This window comes from Lepidochelys olivacea (genome assembly GCF_965140295.1).
Source record: "Lepidochelys olivacea isolate rLepOli2 genome assembly, chromosome: 2".
Lineage (NCBI taxonomy): Eukaryota > Metazoa > Chordata > Testudines > Cheloniidae > Lepidochelys > Lepidochelys olivacea.
The window spans coordinates 61,959,080-61,978,582 of record NC_140412.1 but is presented as its reverse complement, the minus strand read 5'-3'; the positions used below and the strand labels follow the sequence as shown (position 1 = coordinate 61,978,582).

Here is a 19,503-nt window from a genome sequence, read left to right as displayed (position 1 = left end):
CTCGTGCAGTTGGCAGTATTGAGGGATGCAGCTACTTCACTTATCCCATCAATTTAAGTTGCTTGGAGAGGTGTAACTTGCATGGGGTGAAAGTAACTGAAGGAGGAATCAGAGTAGCAGTTGTGTTAGTCTGTATCCGCAAAAAGAAAAGGAGGACTTGGGGCACCTTAGAGACTAACAAATTTATTTGAGCATAAGCTTTTGTGAGCTACAGCTCACTTCATCGGATGCATTCAGTGAAAAATACAGTGGGAAGATATATATACACACAGAGAACATGAAACAATGGGTGTTACCATACACACTGTAACAAGAGTGATCAGATAAGGTGAGCTATTACCAGCAGGAGAGCAGGTAATAACCCATCCACAACTATCTTATTAATAATCTCTGTTCTAGAATGATCACAGGTATGTGACTGCAGAAGGGGAGTCATAGTAATCACGGACCTTTCTGACAATGAACAGAAAAATTATGCCCATCACAAAACATTTGTAAATCAACTCTCATTGCAGTGTTTTCACAATTGTGATTTATGGGGGGAGGGGAGGGGAGTTGTGCTTGCAGTTTGTTATAAAAAAGAAAGTAGGAGTAAAAATCAAGAATGAGAACTTCGTCAATATTTTTTTGTCAGATTGGCCTCTCTACTTCCACTCTTTACACTGAAAGAGCTTCTCCTGCAAATATTGTTTCCATATGACATGGAGAGTGGAGACTCTCCCATCCCTCCCCTTCCTATATCTCATCTCAAGGGCCCAAAAATTCATAAAATATGAGAGACAGAAATAAGTAACATGAATCATAACATTAAATAAATTTAATTTTGTTGTCAAACTTTATTTTACAGCCTTAAACCCCAATCCAGTAACTGAATTAATGCAGAATGACCCTGTAGAAATCAGTGGAGCTCTGCCTGGGCACAGGAGTCCTCCCACATGGATGCAGAAGCAGGATTGGAACCTTATACGGATGCACTGTAGGACTCTGATTCTGCAATCAGATGCTCACAACCAGACATTTGCATTTTCATCATGTCCCATTTTATTAACTCAGGCTTTCCATGAGCAGTAAGTCCCATGTGCAGAGACCCCACTGTGTGATTAGGATCTAGCTGTGCATGACATTTTACAAATAGACATAGCCCTTACCCAGAGGACTTTGTCCAGCATGGAATATGCTGTCACATGTCTTCCTCTCCCACTTCCAAGGGCTCCAATACAATAGGCAGCTCTTTTATTTCCACCCAAGGGGTGGCCCCAAAGCCCACTCTGAGCTGACATTCTTTTACCAGAACCCCCTCAGGATCTGGAAGCTGGTCTCAGAAATCAGGTCTGTAACAGACGCTGAGGGGGAAAAAAGACCTTCCAACAGAACTTTTACTTCACAATCCATAGTTTCGTGTGCAGGTGGTGGAGTCCCCTTTGGTGCATTGGCAGTGTCAAAGTTCCTTCCCCACTCTGAACTCTAGGGTACAGATGTGGGGACCTGCATGAAAACCTCCTAAGCTTACTTTTACCAGCTTAGGTTAAAACTTCCCCAAGGTACAAATTAATTTTATCCTTTGTCCTTGGAATATCCACTGCCACCACCAAACTCTAACTGGGTTTACTGGGAAACGTAGTTTGGACACATCTTTCCCCCCGAAAATCCTCCCAACCCTTGCACCCCACTTCCTGGGGAAGGTTTGGTAAAAATCCTCACCAATTTTCATAGGTGACCACAGACCCAAACCCTTGGATCTTAGAACAATGAAAAAGCATTTAGTTTTCTTACAAGAAGACTTTTAATAGAAGTAAAGGAATCACCTCTGTAAAATCAGGTTGGTAGATACCTTACAGGGTAATTAGATTCAAAACATAGAGAATCCCTCTCTATGGGAAACCTTAAGTTACAAAAAAGACATACAGACAGGAATAGTCATTCTATTCAGCACAACTCTTTTTTCAGTCATTTAATGAAATCATAATCTAACACATACCTAGCTAGATTACTTACTAAAGTTCTAAGACTCCATTCCTGTTCTATCCCTGGCAAAAGTAGCATAGAGACAGACACAGACCCTTTGTTTCTCTCCCTCCTCCCAGCTTTTGAAAGTATCTTGTCTCCTCATTGGTCATTTTGGTCAGGTGCCAGCGAGGTTACCTTTAGCTTCTTAACCTTTTACAGGTGAGCGGATTTTTCCTCTGGCCAGGGGGGATTTTAGTTTACCCTTCCCTTTATATTTATGACAGGCAGACAGACCTGACTTGTATCACCAGACTCCAAGACCTTTTGGAATACAGTCAGCCAGTGCATGAAGTTGCTCATCCTGCATATTCCCCACGATGTGCTCCAAGTAAGGTGACTGCTTAGGTGTTCCAAGAATATCAGTCATTCTGGTACTTCTGTAATGACATAGGCCCACCATACTGGTGAGCACCACAGAGGGGTGCCATCTTTAAGAGTACACCACCCCACCCCTGCCCGCATGACCTTATACACATGGTGCTTGAGAGGTTCCATCTGGTTTTGTCCCAGTACTGGATGGGGACAGACTTCTCAGAAAGATGATATTCCATCAAACTGTTGCCGGCACAGAGTGCCCAAGGCAAGCAACAGTAGGGGTTCGTTGCCCAGTGTGCGTCACCCAATAATCACAATGGGGTGGAGAAGCAGAGAGTTTATTTGCAGCTGTAAACAGGCCCAGGGAGACATAGCTGCCTCAAATCCTGCAGCCCCAACTGCAGATTACATCATACAATTTATACCTTTTTTCCTAACTTAGCTACAGAAGAATATACAACCAATTACCTATTGCCCTATACAATAATACAGCCAAAGCGGCCAATTAGATGTTTCCTCATTAGCATTATGTAAGCCCTGCCTTATTTGGTTGTATCTGTTCCTGTATTGCAGAAAGCTACTACAAAACATTCCTTTCTTATCTATATGCTTACCCTGGCTGGAGCTGTCTGAAGGCTGTCTCTGAGAGCAGGCTGTCTGCTCTAAACTGTTTTTGCAGCTTTCTGTCTCTGTTTTTATACTAGCTTCCTCATAGTCTGGCATGATTACAGAAAGTTCACAGAATGGAGAGGGTTTGGTTTGTCTGGGCCTAGCGCGGGGGGGCTTCCTCGGCACTCGTGGCCTTCCACCCTCCCGAGTTACCTAGTATGTTGCCCAGTGTCACCAACAAAACTATCTGGCTACGTTTTTTTTTTCTGATCATTTTCCTCCCAACTTTTACACTGTGGGGATACCTTTCATTTTAAATTAAAGTAATTTTACTGATGATTGAGCGCTCTGTCTATGAAGTCTGTGTGAGGAGGGAGGAGGGGAGATTCTATGCCTATGGGGAATCCCAGTAGGTATGGACTTCTGTGTGTGGCCCTCTACATTTGTGAGGGAAAGGAGGGTTCTCTGTGTATGTGATCTCTCTCTCTCTCTCTCTGTGTGTGTGGGGAGGGATGATGGGGTCCTCTGTATGGGGTGTCTGTGGGAGGAATCACTTGTATGCATGTGGTGGGAAGAGGCCAGGAGTATATATGAAATATCTGTGTGGGGGATCCTTGTGTATGTTGGCAGGAAGGGCTCCTCTGTGTATAGGATGTCTGTACAGTATGTGGGGAGGGGGTCCTCTGTGTATGGGATGCCTGTGAGTGGGATTTATGTGGGGGGAGGAGGAAGGGGTCCTCTCTATGGGATGTCTGGGTACAGGGTCACTGTGTGGGAGCGGGGGAAAGGGGTCCACTATATGGAGTATTTGTGTGCAGTAGCCTTGTCTGGCTCTGTGTGGGATTTATGTGGGTCGAGAGGGAAGGGGTCCTCTGCGTTGGGGGGGGGGAGGGAGGATCCTGTGTACGGGGGTCTCCCGAGGAGTAGCGACTGGCTCCCTGGCCCTGAGCAGAGAGACGTGGCTCCACACAGCCGCTCAGCGAGTCTGGCCCCGACTCCCACGCAGCAGGGGGCGCTGTTCGTGATGGCGCAGGCGCGGCCTGGCTGCGGCAGGGCACCGGGGGAGGCGGTAAAGTGTGAGAGGCGGGGCGGGAGCTGGCGTTTGCAAACCCAGCGGGTCCGGGAGCGAGCCGGTGAGTGACGCCGCCGCGGGCTGGCTCCGGGCGTGACAGCGGTCCCGGTCCCGGGGCCCCGACGGCGGCGGCTCCTGAGGCGAAGGGCGGGGCGCAGGGACCCCCGGCTCCCAGGGCTGCGCGGGGGGCAGTTCTGGCCCGTCACCTGCCTCCTGGGGCGGGCGGTCTGGTCTCCAAGGGGGCTGCCTTGTGTCTGGGGCTGCGGCCCCCCCGCCGCGAACTGCCCCGGGACGGGAGAGGCGAGCTCCACTGGGGGTCTGTGCCCCGCTGTGGGGCACGGGGCAGCCTGCGCCCCTCCGGCGGGGGTAGGGCTGGTGTCTGTGCCGCTCCGTGGGGGGGGGGAGGGGGACGGTGCTGGGGTGCGTGTGAGAGCGGCCTCGCTAGGCCCAGGCTGAAGCCGCCGCAGTTTTTGTTGTAACGTGGTTGCCTAACAACGCTGAGTAGTGTCTTAAAGAGGCAGAGCCCGCGGCCGCCGCTCTGTGTGCGAGGAGCGTGTCCTGGCTCCGGGCCGCTCTCCCCTGGCTCTGCGCGGGGCTGTGCTTTATCTGTCCCCAGGCTTCACCCCGGAGCCCGGCTTAGGCCTGTCCCCTTACCGCGCTAATACACTGTGTCGGTTTTTCGCAATTTGTATCTCTGTGGTTTAATAACCAGGCATTTTAATCTTCCGTATCTCCCGTAGGACACTCTGTCATGCATCTGTTTAAAAGTATTTATTTAACTTTGGGTTCGTTTGCAATACGGCAATCAATCTAAAGCTGTATAATACACATTTATTTTGGTAGCACCTTTCATACAAACCTATCTTGAACTGCTTTACAGAGTTATATAGTAGCAGTGGGAGAGGGAAATTAAGGGATATGGGCAAAGGAGGAAACAGTGATTTTCAAATGCGATTTGAAAAGAAGTGGAGAATTGGAGGGAAAAGGTCCAGCAGGAAGCACCTTACTGATGGGAAGAGCTGCAGAAAGAAGAGGCTATTCTTATTACTGTTCAAAGGGATAGTGGGGAGGCAAGTGCTGACCGTTTTGAAAAAAACAGGAAGTATTGTTGAAACATTTAAAATAACTTTTTAATATAACAGCTCTGTGTCTGTATAATCTGTAAATGCAGTGACTAAATGTGGCATCAAATTGTGGTAAACATGTTTTTTTTTTTTTCTTTAAATGTATCTGTTCTCCACCCCCTCCCCCCCCCAATCCTCTTGGGGATGTTACAATAGAGTTGATGGGACTTGTGATTGTGTGTTCTTTTCTCATAGCAGCATTCTTCTTGCAGTACTGTACTAGTGGCAGTATTGTATATATAAATAGAAATGCAGGAGATCAGCTTGGATTTTGCTGATCAGTTTTCTTCCTTTGAAGTCTGGCATGGAATTGGAGAAGAGTGATGTGGGGGGGAGAAAGAGAGAGGGAACATGTTGGAGAGACTCTTCTTCACATAAACAATAAAATACACACAGTGTACATGTAGGTGCCTTCACAACATCTTAAGGCATGGCTACACTTGCAGATGTAGAGCGCTGTGAGTTAAACCCGCCTTTGTACAGCGCACTAGGGAAAGCGCTGCAGTCTGTCACACTGACAGCTGCAAGTGCATTGGCGTGGCCACATTTGTGGCACTTACAACGGCATTGGGAGTGGTGCGTTGTGGGCAGCTATCCCACAGAGCACCTCTTCCCATTCTGGCGCTGTGGCTTGTGGGAAGGGGGAGGGGAATGCGGAGCATCCTGTCTCAACACCCCGTGATGCGTCGGTTCGCACCCCAACATTCTCTTTGCTTCTGTCCGCATTTGGTGCCATCTTTCAACAGTTTTTGTTCTGCTCACTCTGTCTTCCCTTTTGGTCTGCGGGAATGGAGCCCAAACTGCTGAGAAATGTGCTGACGAGTCTCACCAGCACGTCACGTTTGGCAGTCGAGTTCTTCCTTAAGATGCAAAGTGACAATGAGGACTCTGACGACGATATTGACTCAAGTAATGCAAATGACACAAGTTTGCCTGTGGCATTCACGGACATGCTCACCACCGTGGAACGCTGCTTTTGGGCTTGGGAAACAAGCACTGAATGGTGGGATCACATCGTCATGCAAGTCTGGGATGACGAGAAGTGGCTGCAGAATTTTTGGACGAGAAAAACCACTTTCATGGAACTGTGTGAGGAGCCTGCCCCCACCCTGCGGTGCGAGGACACGAGATTGAGAGGTGCCCTGACGGTGGAGAAGTTGGTGGCTATTGCAATCTGGAAGCTGGCAACTCCAGACAGCTACCAATTGGTCGCTAACCGGTTTGGAGGGGGGAAGTCGACCGTTGGCATCGTGTTGATGCAAGTTTGCAGGGCCATTAATCGCATTCTGCTCAGAAGAACCGTGACTCCGGGTAACGTGCATGACATTGTGGCTGGCTTTACACAAATTGGTTTTCCTAACTGCGGAGAGGCGATAGATGGGACGGGCATTCCAATTCTGGCACCAGCCCACCTAGCTTCTGAGTACGTTAATTGGAAAGGCTATTTCTCTGTGGTTCTCCAAGCGCTTGTGGATCACCGTGGGCATTTCATTGACATTAACGCAGGCTGGCCCAGAAAGGTGCACGACGCATGCATCTTTCGTAACACTGGCCTGTTCAGGAAGCTGCAAGTTGGGACTTTTTTCCCAGACCAGAAGATCACCGTAAGGGAAGTCGAAATGCCCATTGTGATCCTTGGAGATCCCGCTTACCCTTTGATGCTGTGGCTCATGAAACCCTACATAGGGAGCCTTGACAGCAGCAAGGAGCTGTTCAACAACAGGCTGAGCCAGTGCAGAATGACTGTGGAGTGTGCTTTTGGCCGTTTAAAGGGTCACTGGAACTCTCTGTATGGGAAGCTGGACCTGGCCAATGACAGCATCCCCATGGTTATATCCGCGTGCTGCACCCTCCATAACATTTGTGAAGGGAAGGGTGAAAGATTCACTCATGCATGGAATTCAGAGGTTCAACACCTGGAGGTTGAATTTGAACAGCCAGAGAGCAGGGCTATTAGAGGGGCCCAGCGTGGGGCTGCAAGGATTAGGGATGTCTTAAGGGAGCAATTTGAGGCTGAAAGCCAACAGTAATGTCTGGGGTGGTTCCCTGCACGGGAGTGAAGTGTGGTAGGAATCTGTGTTTGCTACCTATGATACACTGACTTGCAGTGCTTGCTTTCCTGGGCAAAGGTTTTTTTTATGTTATGCAATAATAAAGAATGTTTTCAAAGCCAAAAAATCAATTTATTGAAAAGAAACACAACACAACTGCTTGGGAAACACCAAGGGCAAGGGGGTAGGGTGGGGTGGGGTGGGATGGGGAACGGTACAATCACAGATTTGCGTATGTCCTGTCTGGAGTGCTGTGCAATGCGTGCTGCACTTCAGGATGGCTATGCTGCATGGTGATGAGGGTTGAGTGCAGTGGGTAAGGGTAGTAGTTTTCAGGGCTGGGTGGTGAAGCTACAGGTGTTGGAGGCAGCTGGTGGCGGTAAGAACCCGGATGTTGGGGAAAGTGGTTTGGAGGTGACATGGTGGCAGAAGGGAAGGAGTTTTGGGACAAAGGCTGTTGGGGGAGTTGGGGGCAGGCGCGGTAGTGCTCCGCCTGCATGGCTACGAGTGCCTGGATTGAGTCTGCTTGGCGCTCCATGATGCTTATCAGCTGCTCTGTGCTTTGGTGCTGACGATCCGCATTGAGCTGGCGGACCCTCCTTTCACTTTCCCACTGCTCCTGCACATTTTTATTTTAATTAATTGAATGCTGCATGACTTCATGCAGCATGTCCTCTTTGCTTCTACGTGGCCTCTTCCTGATTCTTTGCAGCCTCTCGGCCATTGATAAAACGGATGGCTGAGATCTCAAGGTTGCATCTGTAAAGGCAAAATACAACACTTAACAGAGGCAGCATTGTTCACACCAGACAGAGCAATGATTTCCCCGTACTCAAGGGCAATCACAGTAGCATAATTTGCCTGTCCCAAAGCGAGCACACATAACCCACGGGAGCCCTAAAATGGTGAGTGTAAACAGGGTCAAGTGTGACTGATTGTTTCATGGCTGTACTGCCCTCTGGGTTTCTGTGTCTTGCGGAGAGCCAACTTCGGCAGGGGGCCCATGTACTGAACACTGTCCCCACATTTTCGGTGCTGAGGGTGACCAGGGAAACAAGGGAGGGTCTTCTACTGCAATGTGGCTTCCGCCCTGGCCCATATGCAGCTTGCCTGTGTGCAACAATGGTCCCCCTGCTCCTCACGGCACAGTGCTGTGGACAAGTTAGCCTTACTGGGATGAGGACAACAGTGGCTCTGCCAAAAAACCTGGGCAAGTGCATTGCCCAAGTTCTGGCTGAGACCTTTGAAGGGATCACCGAGGCTGATTACCGTGATGTGAGAGAGCATATCAATGCGCTATTCCGCATCTAGGCATGCATGCAGCCCTAACCCTCCTCGTCCCAAGAGCCCACACTGAATAATTTCTTTCCCAGAATAAAAGCCGCTTACCGGGAACCTCCTCTGGTGTTTGTCCTTCCTCAAGTGCCGGCCGCCACGACTGGCTACCTTCCTTCTGGCTTGAGAACAGCTCCTGGCTGCATGCGTCTAGGGATTCTGGGGTATCTTCCTCCACCAGAGCACCCTCGCTCCTGCTTTGCTGCTCCTCCTCCTTCTCCTGCCTTGTTGCACTGGCCTCTGAGGTGTCTATGGTGGTACTCGGCATGGAGGTGGGGTTGCCCCTCGCGTCCCGCTCTTTGTAAAAATGGCAGGTCGTGGGGGCAGCACCGGAGCGGCTGTTTGCCTCTTGGGCTTTGCGGTAGGCATACTGCAGCTCCTTCACTTTAACCCTGCACTTCAGTGCGTCCCGGTCATGGCCCCTCTCCAGCATGGCCCTTGATATCTGCCTGAAGATATCATAATTCCTGCAGCTGGAGCGCAGCTGAGACTGGACAGCTTCCTCCCCCCCAAACACTGATGAGGTCCAGCACCTTGCCATTGCTCCATACGGGGGCTTGCCTGGTGCATGGAGGCATGGTCACCTGGAAAGATTTGCTGAGAGCACTCCATGCCTGGCTGAGCAAACAGGAAGGGGATTTTCAAAATTCCCAGAGAATTTAAAGGGCGGGTCTGACGGTTGGTCACCTGAGGGCAGGGCAGTAGAGTTCAAAGTGATGACCAGAGTGGCTAGAACAGGCATTGTGGAATACTTCTGGAGGCCGATCACAGTGCAATAACAGACCAGGGCATCCACACTGGTGCTGCGGTGCTCCAGCAGTGGTGCAGCAAACATTATTCCATCCACCGAGGTGGAGTACCAGCAGCGCTGTAGCCGCAAAGACCGAGCGCTCTACATGCCTTGCCAGTGTGGACAGGTAGTGAGCTAGGGCTTCCGGGGCTCCTTTATTACGCTATAACTCACAAGTGTAGCCAAGCCCTTAGTATAGTGAATCATGTTTAGGCACCAGTCCTGCATAGATGTGTGCCCTTGCTTAATTTTAATGTGTAGTCCTATTGAAATCAGTAGGACTACTTAAGTAAAATTAGGATCAGATTGGAGGGTTGGGACCTTAGCTGCTTAGCTGTTAGAAGGAAAATCAGCAAGAGTGTTTCCCTTCTTGATTATTTTCTTTTCTCTGCTCTGTGTCATGCTTTATATATCTCTAAATTGCACTCCACTAGTTGACTCTGTAATTATCATTAGGTATCACTTATGCAAATTTCCTTTTTTAGATGTTAACATGTTTTGCTCTTCGGTAAACTAAATGTTACACTGAGTTACGTTTTTTTTAGTCAATAACTAAACATAGCAGCACTTAACATAATACTTAACACTTATATAGTGCAATGCTTCTCTGAAGTGCTAAAAAAATGTAACTCAGCGTAACATTTAGTTTACCAAAGAGCAAAACATGTTAACATCTAAAAAAGGAAATTTGCATAAGTGATACCTAATGATAATTAGAGAGTCAACTAGTGGAGTGCAATTTAGAGATATATAAAGCATAACATAGAGCAGAGAACAAGAAAATAATCAAGAAGGGAAACACTCTAGCTGATATATCTGAGAGGCATAGGTGTATGCCATCAGAAAATCATTTTTATAAGAGTATCCTTTAAATACTATCTTCTGAAATATATTTTAAAAAATTCCTTTAAAAATTGTTACAGGTTTTTCTCCTTCCCTAGTGTATGTTTAGAAGGGTTTTTGGTTGGGCCTGAGAGCAACACCACCAAGTATACTCAGATCCCAATCTCCTGGCTCTGCCTTTTGCTCTGCACACAGCTGCCTGGTGATTGCTGCTGCTTCATTTTTGGCTCTGCTGCTTTTACTAGTAATAACCTTCCTGAAGGGTCTAGAAAAGTGTGTGTGTGTGTGTGTGTGTGGTCAACAAAACAGTGAAAATGGTGATACACAAAGTGCTGTCAAATGCACAAATTAAATGGGAAAAAAAAACATTTTTTTTTCTCTAGTATATGTGAATTATAGTAATTTGTGGTCCTAATACCAGAATAAGCTCTATTTGGGGATCTCTGTAAACCACATGGAGCCCAACTGAGGTTAATGGAGCTCCGTATGATTTTAGGGGTTTAACACCCACAAAATTCTTTGCAGGATTGGGGCCTAAGGGGTTATTTATAATTCTAGAAGAAACATTTTCAGATGAAAGTATGATTTGCATGTTGAGGATGTCCCTTTAATCCTCACAGCATCCCTGTTCAGAAAGTAATTTACTTTGATATCTTTTGGCTAGTTTCTAAATTTTTCTTGGAAAAAAAAATTGAATGCTGAAAAAATGAAATTGGGTGCTTTTTCTGTGGTTTTGAACTAAAAAACCAGAAACTATTAAAAATGAGATGACCTCTTAAGCTGCTACTATAGATCACAAAATTGAATAGAAATAAATCATTCACATTTTTATTAAGCAAAAATATTTTCTGAACCAATGTATACAACAACCCTCAAAATGTTAATCGTTTGCTTTTGAAGTACAAGTAAACTTCATGTTTTCTCCTATTCTTCCCCTTTTCTCTCTCCTTGCACCCTTTTTTTTTTTCCTGTATAACAAATCCTTTCTAATAATTTGTTTGGCAGTTGGCTCTCGTGCTTCTTTCACAGGGCTTATGAATTGATGCACATTTTTAAAAAGGTCTACCAAGGAAAAAGGAGTGAGCTATAAAACATCTAATTATTTCCCCAGCCAAATTCTGTCAGCCTTCCTTGCCTTTTTAGCCACGTGAAAGATGGCATCCTGAATCAACAATGCTAGTATGTTTGATTAATTTGTTTTACTCAGGGTGGAGTTTGAGCTTTCTTCACTTTCAGTTGACTACTGAATAGATACCTTATCTTTGTTTTGTAATTCTTCATGATGCTTTTCAGCAGTCTCTGCTAGAAAGTAAAAAAAATTAGTGTGTTCATATTATCTGTATTAGAGCTTACCAACATCCGCTTACCAATTTTTAAAATCTCTTGAACCAGGTTTGGCATCATCATACTATTGTGCTGTTACTTGAAACGGAACTCTTTTGGAAACAATCCCAGTGTTTATATATGCTAATCTAAGTGAAGGTCAGAAATTCAATTGCCACAGTCGAATGAGACTTCTTTTGGTGCATGACTGGCACTGCGTTGGTATTCTTGCAGGTGAGTATGCTGCAATAGATAGCTGGTGTGAGCAAACATGGAATAGTAGGGTGCTTACCATGAAAGGTTACTTTTTCCATTCAAAATAACTTTTGTGATTCAGTGATCCTTCTGTAGTGTTGCAAGGCTGAATATAATATAAGTATGTGGCTGGGAACATGTGTTCTCTTCACGTTACTTTTATCCTTTGACTTCATCAGTATGCAAAACTAATGAGATTAAGGATTTAGGACAATCAGATGCGGAATTTATTTTCAGAATTGATTGACCTATATCAGTAGAAAGACAACTGGGCTGTCCCAGGACTGCCTCCTTTACGAGAACCGCCTAATATTTTTACAATGCTAATTAAAGAATAACATTATATATTTAATGCAATTGCTTTTTCCTAAGATTTTACTGTAACTCAGGAGTCAATATTTATTTGCTATCACATCACACTGCACATACATTTCATTTTTTTGCAGTGATTTCTTTCTTTCTTTATAAAGCAGATATCCGCAGATTTGTAGTGCTCTGCATGTGGGATGGATTTAAGTGGAAGGTCACAACTTTATTAATTTAACACTGGGAAGGGGTGCTGTATCTCTTTTACCCGTTCTGACATTCCAGGCATTTAATTGGATGCAGTGTGGGGTTAAAGAGCTCCCACTTTGTCACAAGTACTTTGGGGTGGACCTGCTTAGGCCCACCACTAGGTTTCAGCTCACTTTTGATTCTAGGTATGGGAATGGATAGGGTGACAGAGCAAAGCAGCTAACCTGGTCTCCTATCCCCAGCCAGTGGGAAGATGGTGGATGGCGGACCTGAGGGGGCAGTCACTTTCTTGGAGTGCATGCGCTCTCATATCCCCCATTCTTCCTTCAGAGCACTGCTTACATCCCCCTGTTGACTGTGGGAAAGGGGGTATGTTCATTTTATGTCTCTGCTAGTATAGTTTCAACAGTAAGCTTACAAAGTGAATTCTGTGCAATTTATACTTAGGCCCAGATACTGCAAACACTTACCCACGTGCTTAATTTTACTCCCTTAAGTAGCTCCTTTGACTTCAAAGGGGCTACTAAAGTGATTAAAATTAAACACATGAATAATGGTTGAAGGATTTGGGATTGTAATTATCACCTTAGTTTGAAGTACCATTTATGTGTACTCTTTATAGACTTAACCTTATAAACCCTTACTCCCAACACAGTCAGTGGAACTACTTGCATAAGTAAAGATTAGCAGAATTTGGCCTTGTATGCAGTTCATTGTCATTCTTTTCATACTCTGCTTTTATTTAGATAGAATGTCATTTAAACATCATATTGAAGAATTTACTAACTTCTAACTATTGGGCCAAACTCATCTCACCTGTAACTTCACTGTCATGAATTTGACCTATTTGAATTTGTATTTTGATACTACTTAGAGGCATAGATGCTGGAACTAGAGGCGGGGGGTGCTGCCACACCCCCGGCTTGAAATGGTGTCCATTATATACAGTGTTTACAGTTTGGTTCAATGGCTCTCAGCACACCCACTATAAAACATGTTCCAGCACCCCTGCTTAGAGGCCCCAACTGAGATCAGGGCTGCTATGTACTAAATAGACATTGTACTAACATGAAGTCAAAGAAGGTCCCTGCTCTGAGGTGCTAACAACTAAATTGACAAGACAGACACTGGGGGTGTGTGTGGGGAAATAGTTGGAAGCTTTCTCTTGATCTACAAAACTTATAATTTTATGATATCTAAATAAAAGCAAAGTATGAAAAGGGAGCCAATTAATAAACTGCACTTGAGGTGAAATTCCTGCTAACCTTTACTCATGCAAGTAGTTCCACTGACTTTGTTGGGAATCAGGGTTTATAGGGTATTAAGTTATAAAGCTATTTCTGCAAAACTAGTAACAACATTTTAAAAAGTTGGGCACTTTGCTTATCGATCATATTAAGGTCCCAAACGTGAAAACATTTATGCATGTGCTTGAAGTTAAGCGTGTGTAAGTGATTGCAGGATTGAGGTTTAAAGCAACAACAGTGAACTGGAGTTTCATTACTCATAAAATAATCAGTTATTGGAACACAATACAATTATAATGCATCATATCAACTATAGGCTCTATAATGGGTCTCTTTCCCTACTCCTTTGCATTATTTTGACTAGTAATCTTGATGTTTTTCTCCCCTCCTCCTATAGGTGGAAAATGTGGGAGGACATGGCATTCCTCTGATCTAATTCCCAATTTAAACTGCTAAACTAATCAGTGCTAAATATTCTTTTCAGAGATTTTAGCAGTTGAAAATCTGTCATATTTAGGAGCTGCTCATTATTGTTCTCTTACTGGATTAAATTATTTTGTTAAAGAAAAATCTTTTAAAAGAGAATAGAATAATCTATATTTGAAAAATTATTGGGACTGTCTTTTGGAATCTTAATTTCTCTCTGAAGAGAAATTTCAAAGGCTGCAACATTTTAGATCAGATATCTCTAGGGCGGAGGTTGTCTTTTACAATTTTTTAACGTTTGCACCTCTTAGGCAGATCGATGCAGTAATTTGATGACTAAACTTGAGTTGATTAAGGCTATTAATAGTTTAACTGAGCGTAAATTTCTGCCTATACTGAAGAGGAACCATATTAGTACAATGATATGTATCTTTCCTAGAATTGAAGAAATGATGGTAAATGATTTAGACCAGTTTATTGAAGATCAAAAGGCCAAGTTGGCACAAGACAAAGCAGAACTTGAAAATGATCCTCCTTATATGGAGATAAGGGTAAGACTACTACATTATTTTCCTATTTCAAACGGTTTTATTGTTGGAATCTTGGTTTAAGTTTGCTTCTATTGTACTGATAAGAGTTTCTTCTTTATAAAGGTATTGTATTACTGAGTTACCTGTTGGAGAAAGACCCATTAGAAATTATTTTACATCTGTGCTTATAGGGACACTGTCAAATCAAATTTGCCACCACATTTAACTTTTAAATAAATATTCACAAATGTGAAGACCAGTATAAAACTTTTATAAATTCGAATGGAAGCCAACCCAAGTATTGCTCTCATACATCAGAACCTCAAAGTAAAATTGCCTTGAAATGAATTAGTCTGCTTTCATTATCCAAGCTTAAAGAATACAAAAAATAAACAATACAAATAGAATGAACAAATAAGTAAATAAATAATTTTTAATGGTCAGTTCAGTAAGGTACTATTCAGACCACAGGTAATAACACTAAAAATATTAAATTTTTAACTTGATAGTTTCTTCATTATTACTATGATATATTTTTGAGTATTTTGTGTCTCAGGTATTTGCTGTTTATTTAGAACCACACTAAACAATGTCAAATTTTTTTTGCTCTATTTAAAAAATATAGTCATAGGTAAATTTTCTTAGTGTTTTTGCCATGTGAAATTTATTTACTGTTTTATTTTTGTACAGATTATCATAATCAGGGATTGTCACTATTTATTCAAAAACTTTTCACTTAAACAATACTTCAGAATTATTTCAAAATAGAGAAACCCCCCTGTGTTGTCAAGAAGTTGTATTTAGCAATGCAGCATCGAGACTCCATGAGGTATCAAAAGTATTTTTTCTTGTAAAAAGTACTGATAAAGTCCCCAGTCTTGCAAATATGTAAACATGTGCATAACTTTACTGACATGAGTAGTCTCATTGACATCAGTGGGCCTTCTCACATGAATAAAATTATGCACATGCATGTGTTTGCAAGAGTAGGGCTGAATTCATTGTTAGAAATGCATCTGAATGATGATATGAGCTGGAACATGCAGGTACCTATGGGAGGATGTCCAATAAATATGTTTTTCCACCAATATTGCTCAAAAGTTTCCAAACACATACAATCATCAAGAAAGGGATTTGGGAATCATCAAGAAAGGGATAGATAATAAGACAGAAAATATCATATTGCTTCTATATGAATCCATGGTACCCCCACATCTTGAATACTGTGTGCAGATGTGCTCGCCCCATGTCAAAAAAGATGTATTGGAATTGGAAAAGGTTCAGAAAAGGGCTACAAAAATGATTAGGGGTATAGAACGGCTTCTGTATGAGGAGAGATTAATAAGACTGGGACTTTTCAGCTTAGAAAAGAGGCGACTAAGGGGGGATATGATAGAGGTCTATTAAAATCATGACTGGTATAGAGAAAGTAAATAAGGAAGTGTTATTTACTTCTTCTCATAATACAAGAACAAGGAGCCACCAAATGAAATTAATAGGTAGCAGGTTTAAAACAAACACAAGAAAGTATTTTTTCACGCAAGGCTCTGTCAACCTCTGGAACTCCTTGCCAGAGGGTGTTGTGAAGGCCAATACTATAGCGGGGTTCAAAAGGGAACTAGATAGATTCATGGAAGATAGGTCCATCAATGGTTATTAGCTAGGATGGGCAGGAATGGTGTCCCTAGCCTCTGTTTGCCAGAAGCTGAGATTGGGTGACAGGGCATGGATGATTTGATGATAACCTGTCTGTTCATTCCCCCGGGGCACCTGCCATTGGCCACTGTCAGAGGACAGGATGCTGGGTTTGATGGACCTTTGGTAGACCCAGTATGGCCGTTCTTATGTTCTTAATATTTTGGAAAGGGTCAGAAAACTAAAGACTTGCCTTACCCCTATTGACAACTTTGCTAGCTTTTCACTGGTGCTTATAATGTGATTTGAGACTGGGGCTACATATGGAAGAAGGTTCTCTTTAAAAACTTGGGCTGGCATACCCCTGGCCCTGTTTGAGTGCTATGCACCTAATTCTAATGATATAAAGATCTGATAATCTTGCAGATCACCTTAATTTGCTCAGTAATGGGAGTACTTACATGGAGAAAGTTTTATGCTTTCCTATGATTTCTATGACTCTGTCCTAGCTATCCTGAATCATGCCCTTGATGAAAAGAAGGTTTTGGTTAGTCAGCATTGTATGTGTGCACCTGTTGGTTCTGACCTATAAAGCCCTAACTGGCTTGGGGACTTGCCTACCTTCTTCAGTATGTAAGAGAAAGAGTTGCTGGTAAGACTTCCTCTGAGTCAGGTTGAGACTTTGGAATTTGCTATCCTACCTAGTCTGCATATGGATATCTAGGGCACACTGCAAAACATATCTGGTCAGATGTTTGGGGGTGGGTTGTGGTTTGGGTATGTTTGGAGATTGTTTTGTTCACAAATAAACATTCCATTATGGATGTTGCCAACCCAAGTATTGCAGTGTTGAAATTGAAGTAAAATTTCAAAATGTTTATAAGCACTTTTATTGTCCAAAATGACATGTGTGATCAGAGAGAGTCTTCCATTTTGTTAACTAGTAGTATTTAATTACAAATACACAGGTTACAGCTACTGTCTGCAGAACACTCGGAAATAATCCACACATCAGCATGATAAATTTCAATACTAATTGACTGCAGTCTTGAACGAATATGCTTGGCTAAATGTGTCTCAAATCATGTTCTGAGACAAAGATTTAATTTAGTCTTTGTGGGAGGGGTTTGTCTCTCACTTCCCTCAAGCAATATTTCAAATGGAGGGAATTCATTGCTTTTCACTTTCAAAGGGGGACGCAAAAATTAGTTTGGGGTGGGGCTGTTGACTGTCTTTCAGTTACCAAGTCTAATAATTTTTGGTGCTTATTGAATTGGTAGCCAATGAACCTCAAACACAAGCCCTACTTTAAAGTTAAGTAGATTACTTCTAATTAAACTTTCCGTTCCATCTCATGCATCCCATTATCCTGCCTGCAGTTGATTTTTAGGTTCCTGTTCGCCTAACCTGGGACTCTTTTTCTGGGATGGTGGGGGAAGGTTAGTTAGAGTTCCTGCTTCTAGAATACGCTTTTTTTGCAGTTCACCAATCCTGTATTTATTCCTCCCCTTCCCCTGCCTGCTGTCCTGTGCCACTCTTCAATTTGTCTCTTTGCTGTGTTTCCTATTTCTTGTTTCACCCATTATAATCTTATTCCCTCTTCCTGGTGTCTCTTGCATGGTCCTCGTGTTTTCTTGCATGACTATGTACCCGTGATTTTCTATAATAGCTTCATTTTCAAGGTGCTGAGAGGAGGCAGGCTTTCATCTTTGCCTCCCCTAAAGTTAGTGCCTAACTGCTGTTCAGAGCAGCTCCAAGGAGTGGGGTGAGATGAACGAGTCATTCCTGTTTAACTGTTTGGGTGGGTGTGGGCGAACAGTGGAGACACTGGTCTGGACTTGACCCACAATGCCCAGATACTCATTTAGCACAGTAGTTTTCAATCTGTGGCCCGTGGACCTCTGGGGTTCCACAGACTAAGATTTCTAAAGGAGTTCACACCTCCATTCACATTTTTTAGGGGTCCGAAAAGGAAAAACAGTTGAAAACCACTTATTTAGCAGATGACTAGTCTTGGTGCCAAGTAAGGTGGATCAGATCTCTTGGGGGAAAAATACAGAGCATGGATAGGCTATGAAATCCCTGTGAGTCAATTTGACCACATAATCAATTTGAAGTGCTGTTGGAGATCAAATGTAGCAGAGTAATTATTGCATTAATACAGGAGCTACTTTTTAATATCCGTGAAATATACTGTCTATTAAATGTATTAAATAACCAAAACCCTTTTTTGCAGTCAAAAGTTAAATAATGTTATTTCAAGTATGTTATGGCTATTTCCCTTATCTATTCTTGCAAAGACATACATTTTTTTCTTTTCAGAGCAAAGGTGCAGAGAAGCTTTCTGAGACCAGCAAAGTGTTAATCTCTATGGCTAAAGAAAATATACCACCAAACAGTCAACAGAACTATTTTCTAGGTATGATATGTCTTTAATACATATCATTTTTAGGTGTAGATAGTGAAGTGCTATCTTAGAGATCTTTGCACAACTTAGAAAAAATGAATTCTTTGGACTCTTAATTATAGGAGCATCACAATAATTCAGGGACTTAGTGTTTATATCCTTTTAAACATCTTGAGTTTTTTGAGGTTGCATTTATCCTCAAAGTTAAGGTTAACTCAGGTTTTTTTTATAGAAACAAGCTGGTGAAGTAATATCTTTTATTGGGTCAACTTCTGTTGGTGAGAGTTTTCAAGCTTACACAGAGCTCTTTTTGTGTCTTGAGCTAATGTCCATTTGCCAGACTTTGAGAGAGGGTTTGTGTCTGTCTTTATTGTTTTCCGGGTTGCTGGAAGAAAACTGTATATTGGGATAGCATTTCAGGTGGATCGCCCCTTCAGCTTCCTGCCGGAAGTTCTGCATCTGTGCTTGGAGCTAGAGAAACAAGATGCTTTTTCTGTCAGCCTCTTGGGATAAGGTTTTGTCCTGTCACCATGGCATGGCTGATAGGAACTCAAACAAATAGACTAAATCTCCTGAGAAGCCTAACAAGGCAAAGGTCATCTAGACGTATGTCAGACTTGGAACTACAGTGTTTCACTCTTTGGGTTGGCAAGGACTGCTAACAAAGGAAACGTTGAATTTCTGGGAGCAAGCAATACCTCATGTTATTTAAATAAGTGCCCCCCAGCCTACCACGATCAATTATGCCCTTTCCACATTACAATTTTAACTTTGTAACCAGTTAGTAACATGGTTAACTTTAAACATGGGACAAGACTTTCAAATTTGGGGGACTTTCAAACTGCTCTTAAGTCAATATGTAGGCTCTTAAATAAACGGCTTGATTCTCAAAGGTGTCAGGTGCCTACAACTTTAATTGAAGATAATGACAGCTGAGGATGTTCATCATCTTTGAAATATCAGGCTATTTGTGTAAAAGCTTACATTTGGGCAGTTGAGTGTGAAAATTTTGGCTGTG

At 43.2% G+C, this 19,503-nt stretch overlaps 1 protein-coding gene across 4 annotated transcripts in view; it reads left to right on the top strand.

Moving 5' to 3' along the window:
- Positions 1–3,984: 3,984 nt before the first annotated feature.
- The window catches only part of CSPP1 (centrosome and spindle pole associated protein 1), a 178,537-nt gene continuing 163,018 nt past the window's right edge, over positions 3,985–19,503 (top strand). For all 4 annotated transcript variants that reach the window (XM_084619083.1, XM_084619082.1, XM_084619080.1 and 1 more), the window contains exons 1-4: positions 3,985–4,064; positions 11,539–11,703; positions 14,353–14,464; positions 18,401–18,497. In XM_084619083.1, the coding sequence (XP_084475209.1) occupies positions 14,363–14,464; positions 18,401–18,497 (199 nt within the window). In that variant the 5' untranslated portion in view covers positions 3,985–4,064; positions 11,539–11,703; positions 14,353–14,362. The remainder of the gene's footprint in view (positions 4,065–11,538; positions 11,704–14,352; positions 14,465–18,400; positions 18,498–19,503) is intronic.